The sequence below is a fragment of the Perca fluviatilis genome, chromosome 8, assembly GCF_010015445.1.
Source record: "Perca fluviatilis chromosome 8, GENO_Pfluv_1.0, whole genome shotgun sequence".
Taxonomy (NCBI): domain Eukaryota; kingdom Metazoa; phylum Chordata; class Actinopteri; order Perciformes; family Percidae; genus Perca; species Perca fluviatilis.
This window is the reverse complement of record NC_053119.1, coordinates 31734793-31761635: the sequence shown is the minus strand read 5'-3', so window position 1 is coordinate 31761635 and position 26843 is coordinate 31734793. Positions and strand designations below refer to the sequence as shown.

At 40.1% G+C, this 26843-nt stretch overlaps 1 protein-coding gene across 1 annotated transcript in view; it reads right to left on the bottom strand.

Annotated features, from left to right (window-relative positions):
* The window catches only part of LOC120564412 (spondin-1-like), a 483039-nt gene extending 459126 nt beyond the window's left edge, over positions 1-23913 (bottom strand). The window contains exons 1-2 of the mRNA XM_039809345.1: positions 23306-23913; positions 21196-21302 (exon numbers count right to left, since the gene is read on the bottom strand). Coding sequence (XP_039665279.1) covers positions 21196-21302; positions 23306-23537 — 339 coding nt within the window. The 5' untranslated portion in view covers positions 23538-23913. The remainder of the gene's footprint in view (positions 1-21195; positions 21303-23305) is intronic.
* Positions 23914-26843: the final 2930 nt, after the last annotated feature.

Genomic DNA, 26843 nt, shown 5'->3' with positions numbered 1-26843 from the left:
GCCGCTTTCATGCCTGTTAGTGCATGGAGCTATACTTTCATCTCATGTTCCCACCATTTTGTTAATAATAAGTAAGGTGGAATAGGAAGCTACCTTTTGATCCTGTGAGGGAAAATTCAGTCTCTGGGTATCATCCATCAATGTATTAGGCGTGAGACTCCACTACGGTCATTCACGCTTCTTATCAACCTTTTAAAATAATGAGGCCATCCTGCAGGTAAATATTGTGCGCAGCAAGAAGAAAAGGGTCGGTAGGTAGGTCTATTTTTCTTAGATTCAATGTAAAAGTTAAATTTTTAGTCATGGGATTAAATAGCAGGTCGACGAGCAGATTCGGCAAAGCCCCAGCCATTTAAGTTTTTAATTGTGTATGTGTGCGGTAGGCAACGGAAATGTATAAATACATTTACCGGTGAAGATGAACTTTTATTCTGGCACCTTTGACCATGGGCGGAGCTCGTTGTCACTATTTTCGTTTGTTCTTCCAAGGTATCACTCTGATTGTGAATGGGCAGCCTGTGGCAAATATTATAAATTGTTTTTCTTAAACTAAAACATACAAATTATTGTCGTAGTTATATATATCATTATGTTTACAAGCTTACCGGTATGATATTTTGTCCCTAAGCCACCTAAAAATTTATAAACAATAGTTGCTTGGGAGGGGGATGCGTATATTTCAAATGGAGTCTCGGTTTTGAAGTACAAACAGGAAGCAAATCTGATGTTTGTTTTGTAGCTCTTTTTGCTCTTGTAGTATGGTATAGTAGATATAAACGGATATAAGATGGTTATACAGCAAGCATCATAATTTGTGCCGGTCAATTGAAGTCTCTTTATCTTGAGTAAACTATGAACGAATGATGGAGTATTTTAAAATAATCCATCTACCTACCCCGTGATAATCAAATCCATTTTAAGTTAACTCAATACAATATTTCATCCTTTCTGACATCCAAATTCCGCAGCCCGCTACCTTCGAAATCAGAAGTACCGCGGACTGACTACTGTAGCTACCGTCCCTTTAAATCAGTCAGATTTCGGTTGCCGTTTGAGCGAAAGTGGAAGGGGATCGAAAGCGATTCTTGAAGCCGATTTTCAGTCTCTGTTTAATGGTAGGTCTTTTATTATTATCTGTCAATCATACACGCCACATTTGGGGAATTAACCCAGCTGCTATGATTGGTTGAACCGTTCTTCTTTGCTGCTGCTTGATTTACAGGATCATGCTGCGTATCAGAGGTGTCACCATGGTTTTGGCAGTAGTTTGGTACGTATCCGCTTTTCTTTGGTGGGTCAAAATGGGTGTCTAAACGTAAATAAGCCAAAACAATTCAAATCTCGCCATTTTGGGCGCCAGGTGTCAGCCAAAATACCGTTCTCTTTATGGGGTAAAGAATTAACTGTTAGTACACATTAAACAAAAAACTCACTTTGGCTCCACTCGACTGTGGCCACGGCAGTAGGGGCTCATCCTCATCCTCATCCTCCCACAGACGCTATAACATCGGATTCTCTTTCCCACAATGGCGTTCTTCGAATCTTTCTTCTGAACGCTTGTCCAACTCCTCGCTTCTTAAAGTATTCTATGTCTATTGCAGGAGAAATATCAGCCACCATTGCCACTAACACTGATAGTTACCAACAAGTGTCTAAGTTAAAGAATAATTGTAATGCTCCACTCAATATGATATTATCACTATCGTGCGCTCCGGTTGGGCGATCTATTTGTGATATTATCCATAGATCACCTTATCGACGCGTTCATAACGCTATCCTACATAACCCTCGGGTAAACGAAGTTTTAGCAAGTCAGGGCTTGACATTAACTTTTTGGGGCACTTGTCCCTTTACGTTTTCACCTCTTTCCATGCAAAAAGTCACCTTGTCCGTAAGACTCATAATTTTATACTAAAACCGTTGAAAGGATCCAAACACTATCAGCATTAATAAATACTGCAATATATTGAGATACTAAGTCAATATATTGAGATACTAAGCCAAAAAATTCATTATAGAACGGCAAAACCAATTCACTGGATGGGAACGGGTGTATTTACAACAACGTATCGTAGCACGAAGTTGGCGAAAGCCAATTTCAAGTGAACGCAATATCTGTGTTGTTTTTCCTGAAGACAACAGCAGCTGCACACTGTCATATTGCTACTTTCCAGTGAAATACACAGATAGACATATTTTACAATCGGGCGTAGCTGTCAGCATTTTTAACTCTGACGCACTCTAGCTGCTAGTTAACGGTAGGCTAACTTTACCTGCTGCTGCAAGTGTTGTTTTAAACTAGCATAGACATGCGGTGATTGCGTTTCGGTTGCCTCTAACGCCCGCTGGAGCATCAGACAGAAGCATTTCAGTGGCACCAAAATGCGTTGACTTGGTCCGGTAGATAACGGTCGTTAAAGCACCGGCGGGATGATAGCACCGGTCTCTCATTTTCTGTCAAACGATGTGGGCGAGGGAGGTAACGGTATGGCACAGTTAGCAGTTTAACGTTAGCTAACTAACACGCTTGTTCGTCGGCGGTTTTCATGCTGCATTGCTTAGCAGAGAATGAGCTGAACAGCTGGCCTGCGTAACGCTAGCAATCTGCCGCCCCGGATTGTGGGGAAAAATGTAGCTATTGTTTCAAATCGTAAAAATCCACTTTTCCTGGACAAGCGGACAAGCCTTAATGTGAGCAAGTCAAATAAAGATTTTGCCTCAACAAAACTAAACATATAACGTTAACTAAACACATTCCTTTACACACACGGAAGTTTCGCTATAAAATTATCCATTTATGTTAATGGAGCATATGTCCCTGTGTAACTAATAAAAAGCAGTAAAAAACGCTAACTTACCTCCAACTGATTGAACGGTAGCCATATAAATGGGGAATCCAATCTTTTGGTCGCGCTTTTCCACACCCCACCGTGACGGCAACTCCCTCGTTAGGGTAATCACGCCGCTTAAAATCTTTCCAGATCAAAATTTCGTGATGAATTTAATGTGAACAATACTAAATTTCCTCATCGCACTCGCACACCATCTTTTACAAGCGCGATACGTTCTCCTTGTCGCTCGCTAACGCTTTTCCTCAGGTTGTACGCTGGTGTTGCTATAGTGACAGAACTGGTTACTACCAGAGCCAAGTAACGTCTGTTACTAATAAAAAAAAAACAATTCTCAATAATAAGAAAAATGTTAATGTTTAAAAAATCAAAACCAATATGTTATTATTATTATTATTATTATTATTATTATTATTATTATTATTATTATTATTATCTTACATTCATTATTTTTCTACCTTTTAGTTATTATTTTAGTTTTAGATCAGATGGTCATAATGGAGGTAAGGGTTAGTGTGTGCTACTTAGAAAGCAAGGTCTCAAAATATAGATGAAGAGATGGTAAATTATATTTTGCAAAGGAATTCTGAAGATTTTATGTTTTATGTTTTTTCTTTCTTTTTTTTAGCAAGAACTGGTTTAATGAAGATAATTTAAGTGTAGGTAAATATATTATTCTGACATGCACTTCATTTCAGAAGGTGGCTGTAATGCAACCAGACGTTGTTTGGCCAACTGCCATAAAAAACAAGAAGAAGAACAATAAGACAGTGATTTCAGAGTCAACTATGGAAGACGGTATTTTTTGATTTTAAGTTCATAATGGAGTATCGAAAATACCTTACCATCGGTGCAGCAGTTCCTGCGCCCGAACAGCACGTCCATGGAAAAGGTAAGTAACAATATAGATAGCTAACTTTAAAAGACAATTACGTGCATAAGACATAACGTTAGTTACCTTAGTAATTATCGCTAGCTAACTTGAACTAGGCAAGCAAGCATCCTTCGATTAGGTTATTATTCGTTTTCTTGCTAAATTTAGAAAGCTTAAGAAAAGGGAAAACTTGAGTATTATTGACCTTTTCCGGAGATTTCATGAGAATTGTTTATGTATTACCAGGGTGGTCCATGTATTTGATTTTCAGTAAAAAAAAAAAAAAATGAGGGAAATTACTTTTTTATGGTTTATCTCTTCAACAGTTTGAAAACCAATAAAGAGAAGGCCACACCTGTTTTTCATTTATTTTGTTAAAAAATAAAATAAATTAACTAAAAAGTATCACGGGGAACGTTAGTGGTAGTTCAGAGCCATAGAAAGATGCACTCTGGGTAGGTTTAAGTTTATTGTAGCTGTGCAAAGGAGACATAAAGTGACATGTAATGTTAACCAGGAGAACAAATGCTGCTGTATCTAATGATTGGGGGAAAAATAAGTATAGTAAAGTAAGTATAAAGTATACATTTGTAAATATGTGTTTGTACTGAAGTTTTAGCAACCTCAAACTGATGTTTTTAAAAATGCGTTTTATAAAATATCTACATATATGTGTAAACATGGCCTTAAAGAACAATAATAATATAATAAAATTGCCAAAACTGGAAGGAACGGTCAGCTTAGTGTTAAAATACAATGTTAATTTTTTTTTATTTTCTTCTTTTCAGGTCAGCGGCATGTCCAGGCTCCCTCCAAGGAGAAAAAAGTAAGTCACTTTACATGTGAACACAATGAAATTCTGTCTAATTCTACACTGATCTGTGTTCAGGGACTGTAGCTCACCTTGCTACCATTTTTACTATTTTACCTGCACCAAATTTATAAATTCTAACTTAGTTATAACGTTATCTTTGCAGTGTATTAGCTCTAGCTCGTGTTTAGCCATTTTAAGTTGGCAAGTTATTGTACAAAAAAATCATGTGCTATCAGAGATTAAGGAAACCTGTTGAATTGAAATACTGCCTTGAAGCAGGGTTGGACTGAGACAAAAATTGGTCCGGGCATTTTTGGCCCCACAGGCGGCCAACACCCACTGTGATTGGTCAGACATTAGTCGTTCCCCGCAGACAGTCCCTCTTCAAAATCTGCGTTGCATCTCTGCATGATAACAATTGCCTAGTGTTCTGTGTTCATGTGATAGTTTTGGATCCTTCAAGAGGGTCTCAAGACTTATCTGTTGATCTTACACTTAAATAATTAATTCATTCTTGTAGTTATGATTTGTATATTTTATGGTATTTTTTATTATTGATATTGTATTGCTGCACACATATTAATATTGGCTTAGCAACTTTAAAAAAGTTTACTGTTAATTTTAACTATTGTAAGATTCATATTTTGTCGCTTTGGACACAAGTGTTCTGCTAAATACTATAACCATAACACTTCCCAAAAGCTACACTAAATCTGTGAGTAGTATATGCCCTGAAAAAAGAGCACCAATAACGAGAGAAGCTACTTAAACATTTCAAGGAACTCTGATGCTTGTATCAACACAAACTTTTCAGCTACCCAACAAGGGCTAACCGCTAGCATTTTCAATGTAAGCTTAAACAGTTAGGTTACCTGACAGCCACTAACTTTAATGTTACAGCCAAACTGCTTTGTTGTTGTTATGGATGTGCACACACACGCACATGCATGGGGGCCACACACACACACACACACACACACAGCCTCCTCCCTTCCTGAGAGTCCCTGTTAATTTGCCTACTCCTTACCACAAATCGTCATCTACTCTCTCTTTCATCTTTTTTCTCACTCGTTCCCATGGCCGGTCATGGTCATCCTTCTCTTCTGCTTCTCTGTATATCCAGCCACCTCCTCCTCTTCTTCAGGTAATGCTGATGTTGAAGCAGCTACTACAGACCCAAACATGTCGAAGTGTTGCAGCACATTTTGAGGAATCAGCCTGTAGATTCTTAATCTTTTCTCCTCTTAATTCTCTGCACCTCCCTTGCACTTGGTGGTCGCTTTGTCCATTTTAACGTGGATGCTAAACTTCCAGCATAACTATTACAGCTCACGCCTCAGGGCCGGGAGGCTGGCCATAGTGGGATTCGTGAAATTTGCGGCCCCGAGGTGGGAAGGGGGTTCCTGATTTGATTGGGTCAGGCCAGTGCCAATAAAGAAAATTAACCAATGGGCTGCAGTGAGTCTTATGGGCCGGCCCGGCCAAAAAATAAAAAAGGCCTATTTATATCGGCGATCTGCCCAAAGGCCGCGGCCCACCGGGAAAATGCCCGGGTATGCCAGATGGCCAGTCCAGCCCCGCCTTGAAGTGATATTATTATTTTCATAAAATATGAAATATTGGTTTCCTATTTCAGGTATGTGATCCTGCACTTCGTCTCCTCTGATCCTGCACTGAACCTCACATGGTCCTGGTCCTGCACTTGACTCCCCGGTCATCCTGCTTCTGCACTCGACTCACTTAATCCTGATCCTGCACTCGTCCTCACATGATCCTGATCTCGCACGCCTCCTGTGATCCTGCACTTGTGTCGCTCTGATCCTGATCCTGCACTCATTAGTACTATATCGGGTAAATGTTAATAGCTGTCTCTATATCTATAAATACTATAAATATTAAATAAAATAATATTATTATATTAAATTCTACAACCCCCCCCGGTCACATATTAAGGCTCGTTTTTGCTTATTTGTTTAGTTTCAACAAACCTGTGTGTTAATTGTTATGCAAGTTTTACTTTATAATAGTAAGATTAATACACTCTACTTTAACATTTATCAAACATGTTGAATTGAAATACTGCCCCTTGAAGTGATATTATTATTTTCATAATAATATGAAATATTTGTTTCCTATTTCAGGTATGTGATTCTGCTGTTACCCTAAGTGATCCTGCACGCATCTCCTGTGGTCCTGCACTCTACCCCCGTCATCCTGGTCCTGCACTCGACCATCCTGGTCCTGCACTCGGACTCACTTAATCCTGATCCCACTCCTCGACTGCGAGGGATCCTGCACTCACTCGCAGGATCCTGCACTCGTCTCCTGTGATCCTGCACTTGACTTCACATGGTCCTGATCCTGCACTGAACTCACATGGTCCTGGTCCTGCACTTGACTCCCGCCATCCTGGTCCTGCACTCGACTCACTTTAATCCTGATCCTGCACTCGTCTCCTGTGATCCTGCACTGAACTCACATGGTCCTGATCCTGCACTTGTCTCCTGTGATCCTGCACTGAACTCACATGGTCCTGATCCTGCTCTCGTCTCCTGTGATCCTGCACTGAACTCACATGGTCCTGATCCTGCTCCTCGTCTCCTGTGATCCTGCACTGAACTCACATGGTCCTGATCCTGCTCTCGTCTCCTGTGATCCTGCACTGAACTCACATGGTCCTGATCCTGCTCTCGTCTCCTGTGATCCTGCACTGAACTCACATGGTCCTGATCCTGCACTCGTCTCCTGTGATCCTGGTCCTGCACTCGACTCACATGATCCTGATCTCAAGACGCTTGCCTCCTGTGCTCCTGCACTTCGTCCCATCCCGCACTTCTATTAGGTACTATATCGGTAAATGTTAATAGCTGTCTCTATATCTATGAATACTATGAATATTAAATAAAAAAATACTATTATATTAAATTCTATAAACTACTCCCGGTCACATATTAAGGCGCCGTTTTTGCTTATTTGTGAAATTTCAAACAAACCTGAATGTTAATTGTTATGAAAGTTTTACTTTATAATAGTAAGATTAATACACTTACTTTACCATCTGATATTTGGAATTGTTGGCGGAAATAAAATAATATTTTAAATTTCTTTGTGTGTTGCAGGTCTGTGAAGAACCTCCCCTCTCATTCATACCACCAGTCCACCAAACCTCTTACAAACACTTCCTGTGCAAATGGGCAGGTAACAGCAAACTGCTACTGTCGAGGATACAAGAAAAACAGCATGAGTTGCTACTTTTTGCTTTAAAACTCAAGCATGGACTGACTGATGAAGCTTTTAGAAGACACACTTAAAGTTGTTAACGTTATAAGTCAGAGGCATGCTGTGTCATCTACCAAACACCTTTTACAAAACTTTTGATGACTTGAAAAGAAATATTCAGTTTCACTACATATGTGAGGGATGCACAATTTCTGTAAAACATTGACGGAGAAAAAGTGGTTTGTCCTAACTGTCAATATTCTTGTAGTGTAGCCGATCACATGAAACAGGGGCACTTCTTTATTGTTTTTCCACTAGAATCACAATTAAGGAATATGATGGAACAAGAGGAACTCTTCAGCCAGTTGGCTTAGGGCCTAACAGTGGTGCTCACTCTAGCCCACTGACAGATATCACAGATGGTGAGCTTTACAAGAGGGTTAACGGAAATAGTGAAGGCCAATCTGAGCATCAAGTCAATCTCACACTAACCTTTAGCTTTGACGGGTACCTGTGTTTAAGAAATCTTCTTACAGTATTTGGCCACTTCTTTACAGTCAATGAATTACCACCTGATCTGAGAGCAAAACAAGTCATGTTGTCAGCCTTTATGGTTTGGTTCATCAAAGCCAACCGAAACACATACTTATCACCATTTGTGAAAGAATGCAATCAATTGCTTACTCATGGGTTTGAGTGGATCAGTGCAAATGGTATTCGTGGCCGTTCCAAAGTATTTCCCTTGGTGGCAGTTATGTGATTCTGTTGCAAGACCGATGATTCAAAATTTTAAGCAATTCAATGGAGAATTTGGATGTTCATACTGTTTACAAAAGGTACAGTGGTTGAGAAGGGTCAAGGTCATGTACGGGTCTATCCTTTTGAGTCTGATACTGAAAGCAGAAATCATGGTAGCAGCCTAAATTTCGCTCGAGAGGCTATAGAAAATCACACTACTGTGAAAGGAGTGAAAGGGACCGTCTATTTTGTCCTTGATCCCATCAGTTGACCCTGATACAGCTGTATCTGGACCACATTCACGCCTTGTCTTCTTGGGTGTGCAAGATCTATGACTTATATGTGGGTTAGAAGTGACAATCATGAAAACCCATGGTATGTAGGAAGGTGTATCCAAGAGATTGATCAAAAACTTCACCTTATCCAACCACCCTCCTGTGTTTCCAGAGTGCCTAGATCACTGCAAGAGAGAAACTATTGGAAGGCGCATGAGTGGTATATGTGGCTTTTCTACTATAGCATCCCAGTGCTTAAAGGGATCTTACCAGAGCTATCTAATACACTGGACACGGTTTGTGAAGGCTTTGGCATTGCTCTTAACTGAAAGTGTCACCTTGCAACAAATTCAGGAAGCAGACATCATGCTTAGGAGATTTGTGATGGAAATGGGGGATCTCTATGGTATACAAAATGTGTCCTATAATGTCCATCTCTCTTCACCTTGCACAAAGTGTGCGAAACTGGGGTCCTTATGGGCTCATTCAGCTTTACATTTGAGTCATATAATCACAGGCTGCTCAAAATGATCAAGAGCACAAATAAGGGGTCCCTTTGCAGATTGCCAAAACATTTCAGTTACAGAAGGGTCTGCCCTATATGCCAAGAAAACACTTTCAAATGCATCCTCTGGAATGCATTTCGGCCTTTGAAGACTTAGTCAGTCCTACACACACCCAGAGTGCAATAAGGTGTAAAGAGGTCATTGTACTTGGAGGCAGACATGAGAAAGTAAGACTTGAGCAAGATGACTACCTTGCCCTCCACAATGTAGCTTATAACATAGAGAGAGAACTTCTTGTCAGTTACCGTGACAGGGCAGTAATTAATGGTGAAGTTGCGCACTCTAAAAAGACATTCGAGAGAGAGGAAGAGAAACTCCGCATGTTGTAGTCCTTCACAGATAACAGTATTTTCAGTGTTGATACGTTTGTTGTTGCAGACTTAGGAAGTGGAGAACGCTGCGCCATAGGACATTATTTTGAAACAAAGCGACACAGTTTTTTGCTTCATTGTCGAACCCACACCACTTTGTTGCTGTTGGCAAAAAGTTAGGCATTTGACAGCTGTTCCAGCTGCAGTTATTCAGAGAAAGTGTCTCTTTATGAATCTTCCAAACCTGAATGTTAATTATGTTTTTATGTTTTTGAATCGTAATGAGTTGACGAATTGATTAAAAACAAAACAAAGGGGTCAAAGAATGGAAAACATTTTTACCCATGCAGACCAAATAGTGAAAACACAATCTTTAAGAGTTTTTCGCTTGTCAGTGAAATGCCAATTGATAGTTAAAAGAATATTGTCTAACCCTGAATACCTTGACATGAAATGTCAATAGGTTAAAAAAGAATGAACTTATGTCTGATATCTAGTGGAGTCCTAAATAGTAAGAATACTGCCCGCACATGTCTGAATGTGGAATGTCACTTAATAGTTAAGAATATTGCTGTACTTCAAAATGTCATGTAATGAAATGCCAGTTAATAATAGAAATGTATGTGCTTGTCTGAATAGTTTAAAAAGATGATACTTAATGTCTCAATACCTCAAATGCCAATATTTAAAATTTAATGTTTTATATCTTATGTCTGAATGCCTTGTAATTAAATGCCTATAGTTGGAGATTTTGTGTCTGTATTGTGTGAATACCAAATATAGTATTTTTAATACAATAATGCAGTGTTTTCTTTGTCATTTTTGACAAATACATCGACAAAGTACCATAACCATATGCCATAGCTTTAAAATGCATCAGTATCACATGCATGTATGTTTACATACATTTATTAAATATGTTGGAAAAACAAATATGTATGTCACATATTTATACTTAATGTTGTCCATATATAGAGAAACCAATATGATACTGTAATATATGCAGATATATGGTATCATATATGGATGAACTCCAAATATTTTCTTCACATGTTTGGACACATAAATGTTCATATATGTTGCAGGCATATATTGTGTTCTCAGATAAGTCAAATATATGTATAGATATATGTCATGCTATTTAAAATATAAGTACATATATGGCCATATATTACATTTTTGTATGGGTTCCAATCCATCGTTTTATGGAGTGCATAACCTATATATACTAGTGTAGACCTTTGGTATCATTTCGGGCATTATTAGTGGGGTAATGTTAAGAGACACTTCGGATCCATTAGCCTCTGCGCTAAGCTATTCAGCGGCTAACGCTACTCTACGCTAACTCTCCCAATGTTAGACCCAGGTGAAAAAAGCTTCTGGGGGGGTGTTTGGCTCGAGGTCATGGTGCAAAGGACCCTAGGGTGAAATTACTCCTAACCATCACTTTAACTTTGGCTATCTCCATGAAGCTCCCAGCTAAGCTCCTATAACTCACAGCAGTTAGGAAACCAGAATGAGCTAACTATTGATAACATAAGCATTTTGGCTCAGTGGATCTCGATTTTAAAGTCATGTTAAAACAATTTCCCATCCTTTTTCCACTTTCCAGCCACAGCCTGTCACCCCCTGTACTAACATTACTCGGTACGTAACGTTAGCTCACAGTGCCTTGTGTTTCTCTCTCCCGTAACTTATTGTTCATCAGACATGAGAAGAGGGAGATTAGCTAACATTAGCCAACCTATCTATTTATAAAAAAAGAAAATACATTTGAATAGTAATTTCAGCATTTGAATAGTATTGATTTTTTTTACTATTCAAATTATATCCAACTTTCAGAATTTGTTCCAACAGCCTTAATGCACATTAGGTGCATATAAGCACAAAGACACAAATTTCCAAGCAGACAATGACTGCAGACTCAGTGGGATACTGAATTGCACAGATAACCAAAGTTAATGTTAGCTTCCCTACAGCTGTCAGAGTTAGCTTCGACTTCACATATTACCTTCTAACAGCTGTATTCTCAGTAACATGACAATCTGCAAGAAACAGGTTGCTTATAAATTACTAAAATAGTAGTGACAGCAACGTTTGGCTTAGTAATCAATGCTGTTAGCATCGTGGCTAACACTATTGTTACTTAGTTTATGACAAACACACACAGATGCACACTCATAGACAAACTCTCTAAGGTCTGACACATTAACACAGAACAGACATACTTTAATGGTAGTAATGGGGAAAAACTATGAGCAGCAACTCTCAGTTGTGGTGTTTTAGTGAAACAGCAGGCGGGAACATTCCAGGACAGCTGCCAGAAACAACTGAGTACCAGAGAGTGAGGGAAGAGAACAGCTGCACGGGGAACCACAACTGTGTTCATTTGGCTCCTGTTCCCCTGCACGAAAACAATCATGACATTGCAAAAATAGCTGCAAAATAACTTGTGGGGAATAAACTGTCAGGAATATGAATTGTTGTATAAACTTCATTTTACATAAGTATTATTATTTAAACCTCTCTGATAAAGAGAAGCTGAGTTTGATGGACTGAGGTAATTCAGATAAAAAGCCAACCTCGCTGTCGACCCCTTCATATAACTGGGACACAAAGGACAGCATATTTGTTAAATGAAATCATTCTGAAACTAATTTCTGATACTAGATCTATCTAAAGTTTTCAATGACAAAGAGTCAACGAAAGTAGATATAACGTAGAGTCCTTATTAGGGCTGAACGATTTTTGAAAATAATATAATTGCGATTTTTTTCAAAAATATTGCGATTGCGATTCGATATGCGATTATTTTTTTAAGATCTTTGTCTTCTGTATTATTCAAGCCCATGTTGCAGGTTAATCACCACTGTTGATTAATAGGTACATATAGCACTCAATATATGTATATCATTGTTAAAAATGTCTCAAAATAGTGTTAAAGGCCAGTTTTGGTCAGGTTTTTGTCGTTTTTGGTATTAGTGGGTTTTTTAACGCACGTGATGACATCACGTTGGGGAGACGTGTATCATCCTACTACTAGAACTATGGTGACTGACTGGGATGAGGTGTTTTTACTGTCAGTGAATAGCACCAAGTGAAAGTCAATGTTTTCTTTATATCTAGTAACAGTGATCATGTCGTTAGTTCAGCTAAGTACCGGTAAACTTATCTAGATCTAGAAAATACAAGGTATCATGCTAGCTATGGGCTAACTTGCCAGTCCCACCTGTGAAATCCCCCGACAGTTGTAAACACATATTGATTAGATATCTCACGTTTTGATGGTAGCCTACTAGCTCCAGTAACAACATATTTGCCTGGTGTTTATTTATTACTTGGACGGGGATGCTGTTCAGCTTTTCACAAGTTTAGACAGCTAGCTAACGCTACGCCGACGTTTCGCTAACGTTAGTGCAACAGTGTTAGCCTAGACGGCTAGGTAAACATTACGACTGCCTTCTGAGTTTCCTATATCTGCGTCCACGTTGTCAACATAAGACCTGTGGTGTTAGTGCTCCTTTTGTACCATAACTTTATTGAATGAAACGTTAAACTTCGCTCCTACGAGATAGTGTTAATTTTGTCACCTATTTTTAATTTAGTCTTAATCTTAGTCTTGTGCCAAAATTTTTTGTTAGTCAAGTTTTAGTCGACTAAAAGTCTCGTCATTTTAGTCTAGTTTTAGTCAAAAGAGAACTCAAGGTATCTTAGTCAAGTTTTAGTCGACTAAAAGTCTCGCCATTTTAGTCAAGTTTTAGTCAAAACATTTTAGTCTTTTTTTAAATAAATTATTTCTGATAACCATTTCAGTCAAATAGTTATAAAAATAAATAAATGCTATAAAGTTATATAAATATTGAGCCTCTTCCTTATTTCACTAGTAAACGACAAAAACAACCACTGCATGGGGAAAGGATATTTTACAATAAAATAAATGCAGCACGAAACTGGTGAGGCGTATTTCAAGTGAACGCAACGTGTTGTTTTTCAGACAATGGCAGCTGCAGACTGTCGTACGTCTCGTGTTGGAAATAGAGACAAACCTTTACACCGTTTAGCTATCAGCATTTTAACTGTGTTAAATCCAACTGCTAGCTAACGGTATGCTAACGTTACCTGCTGCCAAGTGTAGTGTTAACTACCGCCCCGTGCAGCGATGTTTCGGTTGATTCTAACGTCCGTTTAGGAGCATCAGAGAGAAGCGCAGGCTATTCGGTCCGGTAGATAACGGTCGTTAGGGTACCTGTCGGTACCGTATCACCGGGTCTCAGTAACAGCTGAATATTCTATCTCATGATGAAAAAGTAGAGACGATTGTAGACGAAAATGAATAGAGATTTTTTCTTAGTTTTTAGTCTCGTCTTTTTTCATCAACAATAATGCATGTTAATTTAGTTTTAGTCAGCGTTTTTGGACATTGGCGCAGTCTCGTCATCGTCTCGTCTTCATCATGGAAAAAAAGGTCGTTGACGAACATATTTAGTCTCTCGTCTGACGAAATTAACACTACTACGAGATGGGTGAGTTTTTGTTAGTTACACACAAAGCTAACTGGCTATAGTTAGCCTGTACGTATGCAAGCGGACATTACCTAACGTTGCATAGCCAGCCAGCAGCTTCGGGAGTAGTTTCGGCGAGCTAACCACGACAGCTAACACATCCATGTGTCTCCATTTCAAACATCACTGCAGATTGACTGCTTTTAGCAGCAGAGGTTGATTGTGGGCAAGTTGTGTTTCACTTTCCCTCCAATATTATTATACACATAATAAAGACACATTGACTCGGTCGAGACCAAAAGCCATATTTTGCCAGACCAGTAGCAGAAACCGTGACCTTGACAGTGAACTGAGACGGGCATTTTTTTTTGTTCCTGGTCGGGTGGGGGCGGGGGCCTGTTTTTGTTTTTTTTTGGAAAAAAAACCCGCCACAAAATAATTCTTTTTTTTTTTTTTTTTTTTGGTTTTTTTGATATCCATTGTATTTGATGTTGTTGGGTAACAGTTTAAATGTTTATTACCAACAAGCAAATTGCAAAAATTCGTTAGAAAATAAACCCTGCAACATGGGCTTTCAACAAAAACTAGCAATAAATCATTGTATAGTAAACACAAGATTAGATAGATTAAACAAACTGTTCTTTCCTGGAGGCCAGGTCTGTAGCCTATGTGACGATGAAATTAATTAGGTGATGCATGAATTTATATGAATATTTAACTACTTCCATCACAGTAGTATATTGAGCACTGACCAAGCCTGGTGTAAACATTCATATGAAAGTCAGAAACAAATCACACAAACTAAAGTGCAGATTGCAGAAAAATAAAAACAAATGTGGCTTTACCACACTTAGTATTTAGATTATTTATTTATTATTTACATATGTAAAAATTTTGATTGCACTTTTTAAACACTGTCTTTGAACTTTACTAGACAGTTAAATAAGTAAAAATATATACATCGGTGTATTTTCTTTTACTGCACACAGAGAGGAGCTGCCTCCAGCCCCTCCCTCCCCTTCATGAAGTTGCGTGCCGTGTGCATGACAGCGTCAACAACGTTGCACTTGCTCAGAGAGGCTATTGTTACATTAGTAGTAGCATGCAGGTGTTGCCGTGGGATTAACTGTACTAATAAAACCGTTGAAACAACGTGGCCCCCGAACGTCATTTATCAGAGTCTGGTTGTTACCCCTCTCAGAGTCTGGTTGTTACCCCTCTCCGCAGCAGTCTCCTCGACTCCATGGGCCAGTTGTTCAAAGGTTATCGGATTGGATCAAATCTTGAAAATGGGTTGTTCAAAAGGGAAAGAAGGATTCTGAAATCCGATTAGATTACAGAATCCAATCCTAGTTTTAATCTGGATCAAACCTTCAGTTTGTGTTGTTCAAAACTTGTCAGTAGGATTTGGATAACTTTGATCCAAAAAAACAGGATTATCCTGATCCCAACAGGGTGTAGGATTTCAAGGTAGATTCCAGGAAGAAAATGTAGTAACACTTTAAAATTGGTCAAATAATACATTTGTATCATGTAGTGTATATACTTTTATTTATATTTTGCACTTGACTTGTGTAACCGTTGTAACTGTGATAAAGTAGATGAAGTAGACATAGGCTACCAATTAAGCTATTCAGTATAGTAAAGTAAAAATAAAACAAAAATAGAAATGATGTCCCCATGTCTAAACGAGAAACTGAAAGAGCAGAAGCACAGATACTCCTGGCAGAGGAACAAATCAAGCTGACCAATCTGCAGCAAACCAAAGCCAAACTTCAGCTCCGCCTCCTAAAAGCTGGGCTTGGAAATGCTGGTCTCTCCTCCTCAGATGAAGAAGAACCCTGAACATTCTGTATTTTGTAAACTATTAGACATTTAGCCTTTTGTTTTGTTTTTAAGACATTTTCAAAATATCCACAATATATTTGTTAATGTATATTTGTTTTTATTTGTTGTAACTAAGATGAGGGGTCATAAAAGAAATTATGAATGGAAGTGGATGGTTATGTTATTTTTGTGTTTTGTCTCAAAATAAGAAACACAGTGACCCCATGTTGGCTCTCCTACCTGTTCTTTACATAGCTGGTAACCCACATTGTGATATGTTGTCCCATTTAGAGCACTGGTAATCCAGATTTGGTAATCTTGAAAACTGTCTATCTGGATAAGGGTGATCCAATCCAATGTTGCTTTGAAAAACCGGCATAAAAGTAAGACGGATTACCTGATCCTGGATAGCAAAAAATGGGATTTCCAAATCCGGATAATTTTGAGCCAGATTAAATGTTTTGAACAACTGGCCCCAGATCTTTATAACGGAGCTAACTGGAGCTAACCGCTAATCGGAGCTAACTGCTAACTGGAGATAACCGCTAATCAAAGCTAATCATTGCTAACCGAGCCTTCAGTTCTGCGTGCCTGTATTCATTAACTGCATGTATGGACTGGAGACCAAATAAAAACTTCAGTTTTAAACAAACAAACAACAACTCAGAGTTGTTTGAATGACAGAAATCTGCTCAAGGTACGGCGTAGGGGTAGGGGTGGTGGCGCAGTTTCTCTGCGGAGTGCAGACTGATTTGCTCTTGTGAGTCACGTAACCAAATCGCAGCCTTTGCGATTAGGATCGTTCAGCCCTAGTTCTTATAATGTAGCATAATGCAGGACACATCTTTTTCATACAGTCAACTTCTCTTGACAGTGTTTTGACAGCAGCATCTCTAGAGACCCTAATTGTTTTCCAAATGTAGACATAGGTGTCAATTACAACTGTCAAATACACAACAAGAAGTTCCTGATGGATTTGCCAATATGCATTAAACAGCTTGCAAAGCCATAATGTCAACTTTAACTTTGTTCAAGCTCTGTTCCAGTTTGTACTGCCTACTCCATAGTCTCTACCTGACTCAAGGTTCTGCTGGGACTCTGAGGTTGTGACTGTATTTATTGTGCAGGGTGCAGAAATCAACTAGAGCAGAGTGAGATGAGATGAGATTTAAGCATAAAGTGTTTAAACCAAAAGGATACGAGCAAGTTAGCTGCAATGTGTGACTACACAGCGCAGATATCTCAAAATTACCTTTGACTCAATTCAGACCAAACCAAGGTTCTACTGTAAGCTAGAAAACAATGTGGTTACCCAGTAATTTTTGTTTTCATACAAGAAGTATGTGTTTGTGAAAACTGATAACAACAATCACTATGAATTCTAAGCACCAAACTTCACTTAAAAACGTTTTCTAATTTCATCTATCCTGCTTGGGGAGCTCACTAGGGCTGGATTAAAAGGAAATGAGGCGTGGAATGGGAACTGGTCCTACGGGTCTTATATATATTTATATATATAATTATATATATTCATGAACAGGAGTGGATGGCTAGCAGAAACAAAGCTCCTTGGGCAGAAATGGATAAAGAAAAGGGTCTTTTGAAGGGCAAATTGAGTTTCAAAGCCCTTCCAGATGGTTCTCTCCACAAGACTAGTAAGTTATTTGCATTTACTGTCGAACTGAGATACCACCGGAGTACGTCTAGTCTCAAATACCACTTGATCATTAAAAACTTTTAAAATATCCCTTTTAAAGTACATTTAGAGCAAATATATATATATTTTTATATTGCTTTATATTGCTAGTTAACTAGGACACTCATGCAATAAATTGGGATTAAAAATTGTAGTCGATTGACATCTTCAATCTTTGTTTCAAGCGTGAGGGCCAAATTATGTCTGTGACTTGCAAGGATTGCTTCTCAGAGCGATCTGCACACTGTTTACCTTTTCCTGCTACACCGGGACTTCAGCGCGAGACTACAGCTATAGCCTTCTCTAACGCTATCAGTGTGCAAGCCACAGACATCATTTGGCCCGTTTCTATGTAGTTACATAGTCACTGATATGGTCATAACCACTACAAGTTTTCGTCGTGAAGGCATGACCTGTCCTCTGGAGGACATAGCCAGACCACCGGGCGCTCACTGGATTGTTTTCGGGAGCGGGAGGCATCGAAGGTGGGGAGAAATCAGAAGCAAGGATCCCGGTCAGGCCTGCTAGCGTGGCTAAGAAAACTACTACACAGATTGACAATGCCAAGCCTCCTACTCACCAACACCAGATTGATCACACACAAAATGGATGAGCTACAAATCCACACGGAACGGTTGCGTGATGATTATCACAGAATAAGATTTACTGAACACACTTATCACAGACGGCAGCTAGCAGCTAACAGCTAGCAGCGAACAGGAAGAGCTAGCTACCGGCAGGATAGAGACAGGGTAAGTGAATTTAAACAATGTCTGAGTTGAAAACGCATCTTGTTGTCACGTAAGGGCCCTGTTCATGTTGCACAGACATTTTAACTGCATTTTGTGTCTGTTAAGAGGCACAAAGGCACTCTAAAACTTGCCCAGACAACTGCCGTTTTAGCTAAGTGGAAGCTCATAGACGTAGCTGCAGCTACTCCGTGTTGACTGCACCGATTTCGACTGTACTCACATATTTATAGCGATCAAGATTAACGTAAAAATTGGCCGTAATTCTCCTTTAACTGCAACAGCCGCTGAAACAACTGTGACCTCACGGTGCTCCGTACCCGGCTCACCGTCACCTTTTGCTGGCTTCCTTGGGGCTGTCCACTCTCATCCCGACGAAGCCTCTTACCGGGATGAGGCAGACGGACCAGGGTGCACTTGCTGGCTACCTTAGCATTGGATTAGTCGACCACCCATACAGCTGACATTACGTGGTGAATTTGTCGTGTGGTGGCCCAGCACTGTTAACCATGATCAAAACAATCCTACTAGAAATAACATTATGAGCATGTTAAACTTTGTTGTCACCCTATAACGTTACCGTACAGTTTAGAGACTAAGCATTAGTAAGAGCCACTTGGCAACGTAGTAAACTGGAATGACATAGTATGATATCAATAAATTACGTCTCTACTTCATTAATGTGTTACAAAGTGGCATGTAATTAAAACAAAAATTATGCTGTGTGCAGAAACAATTACGTATTACTGTTAACTGTGCATATTTCTGTGACACTGTATGATTTACAATTACTCTCTAACAATTTGGTGTTTGTGGGCGTTTCCTGTGTCACTTATGAAATTCCTGCAGCCAGATGGTTTAGGAGTAGATGTACAGTTGAGGTGTCCATTGACTTCACTCCACTGTCCACATATCTTTGGCCATATAGTGCACATTACACTCAGTTTATTAGGTAAACGTAGCTAAAACTAATAACAGTCTAATAGTCTTGCAACAAATCCAACCTTCATAGAGAGGTGTTGATTCATCTTTATGACCATTGTGGATGTTGTAGCTTGTGGTGCTGTTACAGACAGATAAATAAAGGATACTATTTGGATTAGGGGACTTTTTGAGCAATGTTTTTTTCTTTCAATAATTTAGTTTGTGTTAAATATCCATTCTGGTTATTTACCTTTGTACAGAGTTTTGTTTTGTTTTATGTTTTGTACTCCACAATGTGTGGTCTAAGAGTAAATAAATAAATCTGAATTGTATTGAAATATGTATTATGTTAATAATATAATGTCCACCACATTTATGACACAACAAGAATTTTTTACCTCAACCTCAAACCAGATAAAGACTTGCGCACCCCCTGTGATCTTTGCCACCCCCCTGAGGGGTGCCCGGACCCCAGGTTGGGAACCGCTGGAATAGATGTTGTACAGTATTTACCATGGGTGCAGGAGTAAAACACGGTTTTAATGATAATTTTAACGCTAATACTTACCATCAGGAATTTTAAGGTGGTTTATCATTAAACCAGTAACCGTTTCATCCCGTGTGAATGAACAATACCAAGTAAAACACGGACCCACTTTTAAAACATTGCTCCATAGTGGTCAAACACTCCAAAGGCCACCTTAAGTTAATGTGTGCTTAATTTACATCATATACGAAAGCTACACAAAAACTCTTGAGAGACCCTAAGACAAACAGAGTTGTCCTCATAACAATATAGAATTTCTTTGCATGTAAAAAGGCTGAGCCAGCTTCTGGATTGCCTGTTCATCCACATACCAGAAATTGATCACTGTAGTTTATTTCCCTTTATCATCAATGGAGTGGTGTATGGGCGCATGGGGTGGGGTGGTGGGTACAGATGTAGGTGTTTTGTGTGCCTTATATATTTTAATTGTGCCAATGTTTAATGTTTGTTTTCATGTTTAAAAGTCCTTCTAGGGACAGGCATTGTAAATTAGCAATAGCTATAAATGCTGTGATGCTGTACATTGGAGATTTGTTGCACAAATGTCTGTCTAAGCATCTGTCCCTATTTAAATAAAAATGAAATGAAATGAAAAAATACACTAACTGTTCTGTCTGAATGTAGGGAAAGCAGCATTTCTACACAACCTCAACAAACATTTCTTTTAAAGACAGTGGGCTTGTGGAAACAAGAAGCAAAATCTTACTGTTGCTACATTAAAACAGCCTCCTGCTCTTTTTGGTGAGAGTCTGGTTAGGCTCACCATGTGGAAAGAGAGCTGCAGATGTGTGTTCCTGTTTACACAGAGCAAGAGGTAATTGAGGAAGTCTGGCTCAAGAGCACTCAGTGGGAGCTGGGTTACTACTGAACCAAACATCTCACATCCCTTTCCTGCTTTTTCTCTGTTTATCTCTTTTCTCTCTGTCCTCACATGCCTCTGCCTCTCTATCCTCCTCTGCCATCTCCTTCCCTCTCTCCTTTTGCTGGAGGACATATTTGCAACTTAGTGGGAAATATGCCATGTCTGCCTCACCAGAGAAGAGCTGCACCAAAGAGGCAACTAGATTCTCTTTTCTTCTCCAACACAACAGGAGAGCTCAGTTTTCTGGCTTCAACCGAGGGAGCTGTTTGAGTTTGTCAGCAACAACTCCTTTAACCTTCATTTCAGAAGAAAGCGGGAAGCAGTACGTCGATTCCCATGTGCATGCAAATGAGTTTAGCTTTTGCTAACTTTTCCAGAAAACTCAGAGCACATTCAGTATTCAGCAATTCTTCCTTTCCTCTCCACACTTGCTCATCCTTACCTGGAACTGGCCGGTGTAGTCGTCGTCTGTGGTGCCCTCTCTGCCCTCCTTCAGTGCGATAAGAGTGAAACCTCTGAAATAAGCAGGGCTGATTGCCAGGAGGATCACTGTTAAGGAGGAGAGGGAAGTGTGTATTTAATACACAGAGACGCTGAGCAGTGAAGAGGCACAGACATGGACACATCAGGGGCACGCCGCGTGACGCAGGGTCACTCTGGATGATGCCAAGGAAACACACATGACAGCAGCATTCCTGTGAGCATCAGTGTGTTGTGGTAGAGGGAGGGATGTATATATAGGCTTAGCATCTCACATTAGAATAAAAGAGAGCCTGTAAATCTCATGGCGGGGGTATGGTACGGGGAACCAGCCAGGAACGGGACCCATTTTTCATGCCATCCCATTTATCTTAAGATTTGTGGCGCCGAGAAGGAAGATGTCAATATTTTCAATCGTACCTTGTTTCTAAAAAGTGAATTTATTTGCTAATTAAAGTGATGGTTCGGAGTAATTTCACCCTAGGGTCCTTTGCACCATGACCTCGAGCCAAACACCCCCCCAGAAGCTTTTTTCACCTGGGTCTAACATTGGGAGCGTTTAGTAGAGCGTTAAGGTTATCAACTGAAAGATTAGGATTAAGATTTTAGTACTCATAAAATGATGGATTGGAAAGTTTGTAACTACACCAGAAGTTTATGAACACTTGCCTGCTCTCTTCTGCTCTCTGTTGCTGCTGCTGCTGCTACCTACAGTTAGACGAGTGCATAGGGCCGTCTACAAATTACTACACCGAAAAGAGATACAACAAAAATATTTATTGATTTAATGATTAAATAAGGTAATGTCTCCACACTTACCTCAATTATTACTTGTCTCCTGCTAGTTATACTAAAGCACTTACTTAAAAAAAAAAGTTAAATTAAAAAATATTTTTGTTGCATCTCTTTTCTGTGTTGTAATTTGTAGACGTCCCTAAGCACTCGTCTTACAGCAGCAACAACAACAGCAGAGAGCAGAAGCCAGCAGGCAAGTGTTATTTACATAAACTTCTGGTGTACTTACAAATTTTCCAATCCATCGTTTTATGAGTACATAACCTATATGTACTAGTGTAGACGTTTGGTATCATTTCGGGCATTATTAGTGGGGTCATTTACGAGATACATACGTGGGTCCATTAGCACCTGCGCTAAGCTATTCAGCTGATAACGCTACTCTACGCTAACGCTCACAATGTTAGACCCAGGTGAAAAAAGCTTCTGCGGGGGTGTTTGGCTCGAGGTCATGGTGCAAAGGACCCTAGGGTGAAATTACTCCGAACCATCACTTTAAAGGCTGTGAAGGCTTAGGGAATAACTTCTTTTTCTTTGTTGATGTCCTTTACAGGTCCCTAATAACTGAATATAATTAAGCCCTGGTTGCTAAATGTGGCATCACAGCAAAACAATTGCATGATCTGGAATATGATGTCAGACCTTTGATTTTTGTGTTTGTTTTTGAGGCCTGTGTCAAAACTGGAGAATGGCAGGTCTTGTTAAAACCCCCCAGATTGTATTCCTGGAGTTATTTGAATTTGTATGACTAAAGTTTGGATTTTAAAACAGAGAAAGTGAAACAGCTGCATTTCGATTGTTGTTATTTTTTGAAAAAAGCTTAGTGTTAACTTCTGAACTAGCCACACATCTCTGTGAGTAGGCAAATCCACCAGGCGTACCCAGAGGTCAGCATAATTAGAGCCAGATCTGGATGTATGCATGTGTGTGTGTGTGTGTGTGTGTGTGTGTGTGTGTGTGTGTGTGTGTGTGTGTGTGTGTGTGTGTGTGTGTTTGTGTGTGTCCCCTTGCTTGCAGAAAGAGGAGAGGAAGTGAATATAGGTCAGACATTATAACACTAAGTAGCCTTATCAAACCACAACTCTCCCTGCAGGAGCCAGATGAGGCAGACTAACTAGTTTGAAAATGGTGTCCTCCAGACTTCAGTTTCTAGTACAGATTTAGATTACTATGGCTATTAGTTGCAATGTTAGGTGGTTAAACTTACTCAAGTTTTCTGGAAACATAATACAATAAAGATACGCACTGATTGCAAGATGGGACTGAAAAAACTCTACCTCTGTAGGTGCTGCCCGGCTGATAGGTTTCCGGGTCCCCCTCCACTCTGAGTCTGAACTCATGGTGCCCATCCCTCCGAGTCCCCTGGGTCTGCGCCCGGATGATCCGCCCGCAGTACCCGTCCGACTTGCCTCCGGAGGGCTCCTCAACGAAAGCGACAGCGACAGCGTTGCACACGAAACTCGAGACGAAATAGTACTGCAAAAACAGCGCATGTAAATACAGTCCCATTTCGGAGCCCGGAGATAAGTGTACAATTGTAGTTATGAGTCAAAGTAGCCTACGCCCAGTGGAAAGGCGAAACAGCAGACAGAGGACCAGTTCCAGGCACTTCCCCAGGAACTCCCACCAAACTACAGCAGCGTCAGAGTCAGTGGTAAAGGTGAAGAGAAGGAGACGATTCCATCCTGAACTGGAGAGAGCGCGTCAGAGGCGCACCACGTTTAAGCGGTGCTGAGCTGGAACAGAAGAGAGAGGAGCTGCTGTTGCTGTTCGCGGATCAGTGTGTGGGGTTGAGAGAGAGCATGGAAGCAGCGGGGGCCGTAAAATAACCGAGCGCGGGTGCACGCGGATGTCTCCTTGACTTGAGGCGAGGGAAGGTCCAAACTGTAGCTCCGCACTTTAATAAGAGCCAGCCCTCCCCTAAGACACAATCATAGTTACACACACGCATACAGTAGCCTACACACACTGTGTGTAGAACTCACACGCGGAGCTGCCTTTTGGGGAAACATACAAATGTTCTGCTTGTTGTTCGACGGCAAATTTTAGGTTTAAAGATTTTAAATCTGTTTCGCTGTTACGTTGTCACTTAATATCACTGAATAACAAGCACATCATACCACTGTTCGATGCTCCTAAGTTACAAACAAACAACAACAAAGTTGCGCTTTCTAGATATGAGCATGCACCAGAATACAGTCTGAGCTGCGTGCTCCTCTCATGAGTGCAAAACCGAACTTCAAATGTTATTTCTATTAATTGCTCCACATTGATTCCAAAATGATTTAATTCTAATAAACCTTAAAGTGTATGAACATGAGTGCCATTATAAGATGCTGTCATTTTATTTGATAACCTCCTTGTAGACTAAATGCTTTTCTGTATGGATATCTGGTGTACGTGAAGCAGCCATTAGCTTTCCTCACATCTCCTCACCAGGGGCGATTCCAGGATTTTTTAAGTAGGGTGGCACAGGGAGGGGGACCAATAATCAGTCAGGGGGGACCCATGGGATTTTATCAGAATACAGCATAGAAAATTTGCTTAGAAATATAGGAAATATTGGATAGAACAACACAATGTAATTTTGCTGTTTCTACTTCTAAACTGTCCTCAAAACTTCAACAAAGTACACAGTTGCCATACAATGTGTGTTTAAAGTATATATCCATTTACCAAATGGAAAGGCAGTGGTTGGCAGGCAGCAAAGTGACTACTCTGATCCAATGGAAATCAAATTTGTCAGATTGACAGCACTCTAACCCAATGGATCCCCCCTGGCTTATTTCACTATATATGTTTTGTTGATGATATATACGATCGGCCATCGCATGATTACGCAGCCGAGTGTAAAGGCCATTTTATATTTGTGTGTAAAAACGATGGCATAGCCCCGCAGACCCCTCTGCGTCTACGCTGGACCCTACGCTGTAGCCTGACGCGCACCTCTCGAAAAATGTAACTACACGTCGCAGCGACGCACGTCACCTGGCCGTGGCTTGGTAGCGTTGCATTTCCCCCGGCTCATTTCCTGATTCTCCTTCTCCATAAACAACGTGAAATCAAGGAGAGGGTTACCTTTTCCTGCTACAGATTTCCCACCTTGGTCAGAAAACACAGGGGAGACGCTTTGTTTCTCTCACTTTGACTCTAGAGTTGGTACTTGCTCCAGAGCTAACCACCGTCACTCTCTCACTTCTCCCTCGCTGTATCACCCACTCCCCACACACACACACACACACATGCCGGCTCGATGCACACACCAGCAAACATCAGGCCACTGACGTAGGCTACGGCAAGAGCTCTGCGTGGAGCCTCCGCACAACTGTAAAACGGCCTTAAGGCCAGTCGGATTCTCCTTGTACCGCTGTTGTATTTTCCTAATTCCTTTTGAATTCTCCTTCACACCTTTCCTTGACTTCATGACATTTACCATCGGGGTTAAGTCAAAGTGGTTAGGAAAGGATTTAGGAGGTAATTCTTTGGACCTTTCGACCGCAGCCGCTGACTATAATCTCTTGTAAACACTTTCACAGGACATCCGCATTTACAATAGGAGACTGTGTTTTGGCCACTAGGTGTCGCCATAGTATCCTTGCACCTTTAGCTCCTCTAGACTCTAGAGCTAGGCTACTTAGTAAATGTGTCACTCTCCTCATCACTGTTCCCTTTACTCTCCCATCTCTTCAAGTTTTATAGTGTAGAGAAAAATATGAGGGAAAATGGAAATGCAGGGTTTAAGGTTTCATATTAAATGTGTAGTTTTGACTCAGCTGAAGAAATAAGTTGAGGTTAGGTAATATATTTGATCCATTTACTTTTTCAAATTTATTTTGTTCCTTTATGACATTGTACATGTAATCCTCTATTCTTCTGTCTGAATTACAAACATGCTAAACTTATATTAACTTTAACTTAGACTTTCCTTGTACAAACCCCAATTCCAATGAGGTTGGGACGTAAAACGTAACGTAACATTATTGCAAATCCTTTTCAACCTATATTCAATTGAATACACTACAAAGACAAGATATTTAATGTTCAAACTGATAAACTTTATTGTTTATTTGCAAATATTCACTCATTTTGAATTTGATGCCTGTTGAAGCTTTGAGGTGCAATTCTTTCCTCATTCTAGCTTGATGTATGACTTCAGTTACTTAACAGTCCGGGGTCTCCGTTGTCATATTTTGTGCTTCATAATGCGCCACACATTTTCAATGGGAGACAGGTCTGGACTGCAGGCAGGCCAGTTTAGTACCCACACTCTTGTACTGTTGTTGTTGTGACACATGCAGAATGTGGTTTGCCATTGTCTTGCTGAAATTAGCAGGGACATCCCTGAAAAATACTTTGCTTGGATGGCAACATGTTGACCAAAACCTGTATGTACCTTTCAGCATTAATGGTGCCTTCACAGATGCAAGTTATCCATGCCATGGGTACTAACACACCCCCATTCTGTCATAGATGCTGGCTTTTGAACTTTGCGCTGATAAGAATCTGGATGCGCCCTTTCCTCTTTGGCCCGGAGGACATGATGTCCATGATTTCCAAAAACAATTTTAAATGTGAACTTGTCAGACCACAGCACACTTTTCCACTTTGTGTCAAACCATCTCAGATGAGCTCGGGCCCAGAGAAGCTGGCAGCGTATCTGGGTGTTGTTGATATATGGCTTTCGCTTTGCATGGTAGAGTTTTAACTTGCACTAGTAGATGTAGCGACAAACTATGTTAACTGACAATGGTTTTCCAAAGTGTTCCTGAGCCCACGTGGTAATATCCTTAACATAATGATGTTGATTTTTATTGC